At 38.5% G+C, this 7,949-nt stretch overlaps 1 protein-coding gene and 1 pseudogene across 1 annotated transcript; both read right to left on the reverse strand.

The window, feature by feature from the left end:
* Window positions 1-1,882: 1,882 nt before the first annotated feature.
* On the reverse strand, window positions 1,883-2,251 carry LOC139194804 (uncharacterized). The gene has a single exon (XM_070819719.1). The coding sequence runs from the start codon at window positions 2,249-2,251 to the stop codon at window positions 1,883-1,885; it is 369 nt and encodes a 122-aa protein (XP_070675820.1).
* Window positions 2,252-5,052: 2,801 nt separating this feature from the next.
* Window positions 5,053-7,237, reverse strand: LOC139194274 (L-type lectin-domain containing receptor kinase IX.1-like; annotated as a pseudogene).
* Between the last annotated feature and the right edge of the window lie 712 nt (window positions 7,238-7,949).

The following is a 7,949-nucleotide window of genomic DNA, read 5'->3' on the forward strand; positions in this document are numbered from 1 at the left end:
CAAAACATGTGCATCCAAATACTCTCAAGTGTGGTAGATTTAGAGATTTTCCTTTCAAAACTTCATGAGGTGATTTGAAATTCAAAACTCTACTTGGTAACCTATTAATGAGATAGGTTGCAGTAAACACTCATTGGGACCAAAACTTCTTTGGCACATTCATGTGAAACATTAGAGCCCTAGTTTTCTCAAGAAGGTCCCTATTTTTTCTTTTGGCAATCCCATTTTGTTAGGGTGTTCCAACACAACTTGTTTGATGTAGTATACCTTGTGTGCTCATATAGTGTGACATCTTATTGAACATATATTCAGCGTCGTTATCTGATCTTAAGATATGAATTTTTGACGAAAATTGAGTAGTGACAAGTTTGTGAAAATCTTGGAAAACATCCATAACTTCACTCTTAAATTTCAAAAGGTATAATCAAGTGATCCTTGTGAAATCATCCACAAAGGTTACAAAATATTTGTATCCATCAAAGGACTCTAAAACTAGCCCCCAAATATTAGAATGCACGATTTTAAAAGGATTACTAGCTCTAGACATTGAAGAAGAAAATGGTAACCTAGCAAACTTAGACAAGTGACAAACATCACATTGGTTTACATTTTTGCATAGGTTTGGAAACAATGAGGGCAAGACCTTCTCAGAGGGGTGTGCTAATCGTTGGTGCCACAAAATTTGTTCTTGAGCTTGGTTTGTACTGACTTGAAAAGCTTTGGGTACGTGGATTTCCCTGGACACATAATAAAGACCATTTAAATAAAAACCTTCACCAATCTTCTTCTTGGTGACTAAATCCTGAGACAAGACATTGCATGGAGAAAAAATGGCAAGACATTTGAGTGAGTTTATGAGTTAGCCAACAGATAAAAGCTGGAAAGGAAATGACGGAACATAAAGAACATTTGACTCAACATTGTTGGATATCAAGTTTATTTTCCCTTTTCCTAGAACTTAAGCCCCTTTGCCATTGGTAACTGACACATGAGAGGGTGCGGAGATTGTTTCAAAATTATGTAGGTTGTAACCTCATTTGTCATGTGATCAGAAGCACCTGAATCTATAATCCAATAATCATGTGCACTACTAACTGAGAGAGCAGTTGAAAAAGATTTCAGAATACCTGGGATATCTTTGGAAGCAATGCTCTTATTTTCAGCTAGAAACCCTGCAAAATGCCTAAGTAGAGCTGTCTGATTTGAGGAACCTTCTTCACATTCTCTGACCCCTTGTTTCTTGTGAAGGAAAGCTATAAACTCATTGATTAGAGTTACAAGATTAGTAGTGAATTTGGACATCTCATCAGAGGGGGCCGAAGCTAAGAGATCAAAAGCTGCGAGATTAGCTTTGTGAGGCAAGCCATACGTAGCCTTCAAGGGAGCCTTGTGATCTCTCAAGAATTTAGGCTTTAATTCTGGATGAAGAATCTAGCACCTATCCCATGAGTGATGACCATTATTACAATAGCTGCATTTCAAATCCCCTTTCTTTCCTTTGTAACTTCTTTCCTCAATAGGTTTATAATTTGAAGCATAAGCCCTATTTTCAGGTAGGTTAGTTTTCACCTCCATGTTCATCATCTTTCTACGAACTTCCTCCCTTTGAATAGTAGCACAGATGCTTGAAAAAGAAGGAAGGTTAGCGTTCATGAGAATGTGGCTTCGAAGATCCTTAAAGTATGAACTTAAGCTTGCCAATAGTTGGAATATTTTGTCTTCCTCGGCACGTTTCAGCAGCACTTTAGTGTCGGTGGTGTGAGGGCGATAAACATTGAGTTCATTCCACATCGTTGTCAATATTCCAAGGTGCTGTACAAATGATTTCCCTTTCTGTTGCAACCCAGCAATGTCTTTCTTAAGTTGAAAAACTCGAGCAACATTATTCTGGATACATCTCTTTAAGATTTTTCCAAAGATGCATGAAAGATTTGGCATAGCTGAAGATCTCAGCAATCTTTCGTTCCATAGAGTTAAGCAACCATGACATAACAAGCTGATCTTTGCAGAGCCATGCGTCATACTTTGGTGACTCGATTTCAGGAATAGGAAAGGCTCTATTGACATAGCCGAGTTTCGATCGTCCTCCCAAAGCAAGTGTCACAGCTCTTTCCCATGGAAGATAATTAAATTCATTTAATAATACTGAACTTAGACGTTGGTTTGGGTTTACATCAACGTCGGACAAGATGGAAGACGGAGAAGCATGAGAGGTTTCTACCTCTAGATTAACTGAGCTCTCTTCAGCCATTCTAGAAGGTTGAGAAGGAGTTTAACACACAAGGATATACAGAGACAGGTCTGTTAGGGTTACTGCTCTGATACCATGTTGTAATTTGAAGGTTTTTGTATATTAATGAATTGTATCTTACACAAGAGACTTGGTTACACTATATAGGCAAGGTAGAAGACATAACCTTCTGACCTCCCATAACACACGCCTAAAATTGCTTTACAGTTAAGAGAGATCCCTTGAATTAAGGACACAAGTTAGATATCCCTTGAATTAAGGACACAAGACATATGATTTACACAGCCAACCTACTTACACTTCTTAGCTGATGAAAACAACTAACCTACTTAAACCTACTTACACTCATCTTCCAATACGGTCACACTGAAAAATCAATTTTTTTATTGTGACGGGAACACTGTGGTACATCACGTGTTTTTATATAAGTTGTAGGAAATTTTATTTTTTAAGTTATTAACTTTTTAATAAACATATCCCACCATTTGTATAGTAACACGTGGTGTATCACTCCGTATGTCAGTCACAAAAAAATAAATTGAATCTATGATGGATTTTTCGTCTTTCAAAATCTTCGTCGGGAAAGGATTGACGATGGTGCTTGAAATTGTTGGGAATTGTTCTTGATGTGAGAGTTGGGACTTTTCAATTGTTTTTTTTTCTTGTCGAAGGGAATTTTCAATTGTTAGATGTACATATTTATTTTTATTTTTTTGATCTTTTGTTTTCTAAAGAGGTGAAAAGAAACTATATGAATGATACGAGAAATGAGTTATAACTAGTTTTATTTTATATTATTTTTTGCAACAGGTAGGATAAGTTACATTAATTTACAGAGGGAGGGACTCAAAAACGGGACTTCGAGTATAAGTAACATTTTTATTGTTCAGCTGGGTTTGACAATAGGCAAGGTCATGGGTTGAAGCTTGTAATCGCTGCAATTAGTTTATTAATTGTCGCTTTTGTCTCTACTGATTGCTTGTACAACACTTTTTTTTTTTTTTTTTTTTTAAAGAATGCAAAATGTTTGTTTATCTCAATGGAGATTGGTCATTGTCGGCCTATATCAATAAACTGCAAAAGAGAAGGATAAATTAGATTCGCAACAAAGATGCAATTGCAAAGGTAGATAAGAATCTTGGTAGTCCATCAAACTAAAGGCAGGCAGTTTGGTTTATTTTTTTATTTATTTTTTGTACCGTGATAGGTTTTTAGCAAACAACCTTTTGGCCAAAATCATGAAGAAAAATGTACAACCACTGCAGAACCAAATGCAATCTCGTATGAGATATGATTTTGGATATAATAACCAAGCTGCCATTACTTTTTAAGTTTCAGTGGATGAATTGCATTCATTATTGATTTTGAATACAATCCTAGGAAGTTTTGTTGAGAGGAACCTTGGAGAGAGCTCGTTTAGGTTAAAATTAATTGTGACTATTGGAGATTAAAAGTAATGGCTGGATTAATAACTTGGCTATTATACAGAACACCTAATCTTATAGGATTTTGCATTTGTTGTAAGAAGTAAGATAAAGCAAAAGGAAACTAACATGAAATGGGTTTTCCTGCAAAAGAAAACTAACATGAAGAGGACTTTCCTGTCCTCCTCCTTTTTTCTTTATTCCTGCATTTTGAATATCTGAAAAATCAATCATAATTGTGTGGATATTAAAGGAAAGAGAGAATACTGAATAAACCAAAAATGTAAACGGCGCGCATAAAAAATGGCTCCGATGTTGATTTCGGCGAAGATCATGAGGGAATCCATAGGATCGAGGCCAGTTGACCTGAGGTACGTTTGTACTACTTTATCCCTTTCTATCTCTCTTCTGTGAATTTCTTGAAAACGGCGTACGTAAAATATGGTTTCAATTTTCTGCAGGAGGAGACAAAAACGTAGGAAAATAATCAGACAAACTTACTCAGAAGAAAAATGATGAATCAAAACGTCAATAGAGATGCAGAAGGGATAAACAGAAGGAAGAGGAGGAGGGGTAGAAGCTTTGCGGAAGGGATAACCATAGTATCGAACTTAGAGACATTTCGCAAGTTACTTGTCAACTAAAAAGTAGAGCGATCATCTTTTCTTGTAAACCAAGAAACGAGTGTTTTTACAGCACACAGTCATTGTTTTCATCGAACACAAGTCGAAAATATCCTTGGACTATCTGATCAATAGTTCTGTTTCATTCCAAAACTACACAAATAATGAACTTTGTTGTATTTTATTTTGCATTGTTTACACTTTACAAGTATCCTTTTTTCGATTCACTGTCTTGTTGAAACTACAATAGTATCTAGATTCAAGAGTGCATAATATATTTATCTATATGTGTTCGGGTTTGTTTGATGTGAAAACTGAAGGAATGAATGGACGGCAGCTGAACACTGAAGGAACGAATGTTTGGCAGCTGATTTTTTGTTTACGTTTTGTTGTCCGAATGCATAGACATTGAGAAGACATGGATGTCGTCGTTTGAACTTGGTGGTCATATTTGAGTATTGGGTTTTTCTTTTGACGCTCTTTCTCTGTGCATTTTGGCATGTAAGTTTCTGAATGCCCTGGTACAAAGAACCTCTCTTTCACTTACTGCTTTCCCAGTTCAAACCCTCTTGCAATCTCTTGTTATAAATTTATGAGTATAACATATAATTACGACATGATGGTAAGTTCATCATCATCAAAGTAATAACTATATATGTCGTCGAACATGTTTACTTAAAGATATTCACTATAAAAAAATGTATTACACGCAAATTTATATATTCATATAACAGAGTGAGATTGAATTTACCTTGTATACAAAAGTGAGGCTGATGGAGAAGAATTGGATGCAGAAGATGAGGTGAATTGTGAGGAGTTGGTGTTTTAACCATGACCCGAAGACTCTATCTAACGTCTTTCCAAATCAGTATTGTAACTCGACGAGGTTGAAAATGATACCGGAAGAGATAAGTAGCTGGCCACCGGCATCTTTGATGGGAGAATGGGGAACGGAACTTTGAAGTTAAGTACTTGAATTGTTTGTTGTATCGAAGGCCTCATCATGTAATCCGGATGAGCACACCATAGCCCAACAATCAACAAACACTCCATCTGTTTCACATCGAACTCTCCACACAATTTAGGGTCAGCTGCATCAATGATTTTCCCTTCTCCATAAAGCTCCCAAACCCACTCCACCATGTTAATTTGAGTCCTTCCAAACTTTGGATCAATGGGTTTTCTCCCGCAAGCTATCTCCAAAGCAACAACTCCGAAGCTGTAGACATCTGTTTGTTTGCTTGCCTTTCCTGTGGTAACGCATTCTGGAGCCATGTATCCCATGGTTCCAGCTAGAACTGTTGTTTGCGATTGTTTGCCATGATCCACAAGTCGAGCTAATCCTAAATCCCCAAGTTTGGCGTTGAAATTTGAATCCAGCATAATATTGCTCGATTTAATATCCCTGTGCAGCACACATTGTTCCCATTCTTCGTGTAGATAGAACCCATTCTTCGTGTAGATAGAACAACCCGGATGCCAAGCCTTGAGCAATTCTGTATCTTGCCTCCCAATGTAACAAGGTTTTCGGTTTGAACAAATGGGAATCTAAGCTTCCGTTGGACATGAACTCGTAAACAAGCAGGAGCTCTCCTTTTTCATGGCACCAACCGATGAGTTGCACCAGATTCCGATGCCTGAGTCGACTGATGATCCTTACTTCTGCCGCGTACTCCTTCATCCCCTGTCTAGACCGACTTGACACCCTCTTAACAGCAACATACGAGTCCAAGTCTTTTATGAACCCTCTATAAACCCCACCAAATCCTCCTTCTCCAAGCTTTTCTCCCTCATCGAAATTACCCGTGGATTGAGCCAATGTTTTGTACGAAAACTTCTTCAGGCCCATCCCCTTCTCGAATTCCTCATCGATCGAGTCGTTCACCATAGAATCCTCATCATCACTACTTCCCCCTGTTTTGCCCTTCCTCCAACAAATGCACCGAACCAAAACCAACCCAACAACCAACCCAGCAACCAGTCCGACGTTGACCCCATTTCCTGGCTCGGGCACAACAATGGGGTTCGGCTCTGGCACGGGAACCACCGGCGCTGAGTTGTTAAACTCATTCTCACCGCGCAGTTCTGCAGAGCTAAAATTCCATGAGTTGATTTTATGTAGAGCTGTTAAAGCCCCTGTTGCGGCAGAGAACCCAACAATAACATAACCCTGCAAGTACTCATTCAGGTCTACAATGTAACTAATATTCCTCCATACTGGGACACCATTTACAAAACTAGTGTAAACAACACTAAGAATTTTTGATCCAGAATCGAAGCGAATCTGAGCAGTATTGACCCTTCCGGTTGTAATGGATCCATTCCAAGGCTTTGTAACCTTAGACTTGAGAGAGTTGATGTCAATACCAACATGTTCGCCGACAGGATCTTCGACGGAAGTGACGAGATTCGTGAAGATATCAAACTCAACTGCCACAAAGGGTTACAGATTCGTCGACTCATTATTTGGCGGGTTTATGACGGGGAGGCCTAGACCGCCGCCTTGGCTTATTGTGGTGTTGAGTAAGGATCCGTTTGGCGCCAAAAAGAAGGCGAGTCCGTCGCCGTAGGGCGTTTTGCCTACAGAGTCGATGACGAATGTGAAGTTTGTGGTGAAATCGGCGAGTTTTCCGGTGGCGTTCTCGCGGAGGAGGAAGGGTTGAGAGTAGGTGGCTCGGCCGACGCTTTGGTTCTGTGAGATGTCGGCAGCGCTTTTAGTCAGGCGGAGGAACATGCCGTCGACGAAAGCATCTCCCTGGATAAATAAATTGGTGAGGCCGTTTGGGAAGGAGGAGAAGTTGAAGGATAATGGAGTTGCACAAGGGAGTAGCTCAAACAAGAGAAGTTTGAGAAGAAGAAGGACAACCACCATTTTTAATAGTATGTTTGTAATGCTTTTACTGATTAAACGGTGATCATCTGAAAATATAGCAGAGATTGTAGAGGAACTAATGAATATTTCAGGAGAAATTTTATTTAAACCCACAGAACTTTTCTCTCTTTTCTTTGTTGAATTCTTGCCGATCTATGGTTTTTCTGTAAAAAAATTCTGTGTTTAGAACTGTAAATTCGGATTTGGAAAATGGGGTTTCTGTGCAAATTTCGATATTTGGATTTGGTTGGTTGTTGGTTAAACTTAGGGGGAATACCTTCAATTCTAAGGTGATTAGACTAACTGGGTCTCTCTTTTCTTATTGAGTTCTTGATGATTTATGAGTTTTCTGTCAAATTTAATTTTTGTTTAGAACTGTAAGTTTGGATTTGGAAATGGGTTTTGTGCAAGTTTGAATTTTTAGATTTGGTTGTGTTTGCTCACTGTAAATTTGATTAAGTTGGTTGTGTTCGCTTAAATTCAAGAAAACTATTTATAACGTACTCTGAAGACTGTCAATTTATAAGGATAAATTATTGTGAGCTCAGTGTAGATTTGGTTAAGCGGCATGTGTTGGCTAAAATCGGAGGAAATTGCTCCAGTTCTAATGTGATTGTACATTAATGGGTTCTCTCTTTATTAATTCTTGATAATTTATGAGTTTTCTGTCTATTGTAGAGAGAGATGAGGGAGAGCATGGGGTAGGGGAGAGGATTCTCCGGGAGGGAGGTATGGATTTAGGGAGAAAAAGTAAGGGAGGAGTATGGGGGTAGGCTGTG

Source organism: Malus domestica, chromosome 03, assembly GCF_042453785.1.
Source record: "Malus domestica chromosome 03, GDT2T_hap1".
In the NCBI taxonomy this organism is placed as follows: Eukaryota; Viridiplantae; Streptophyta; class Magnoliopsida; order Rosales; family Rosaceae; genus Malus; species Malus domestica.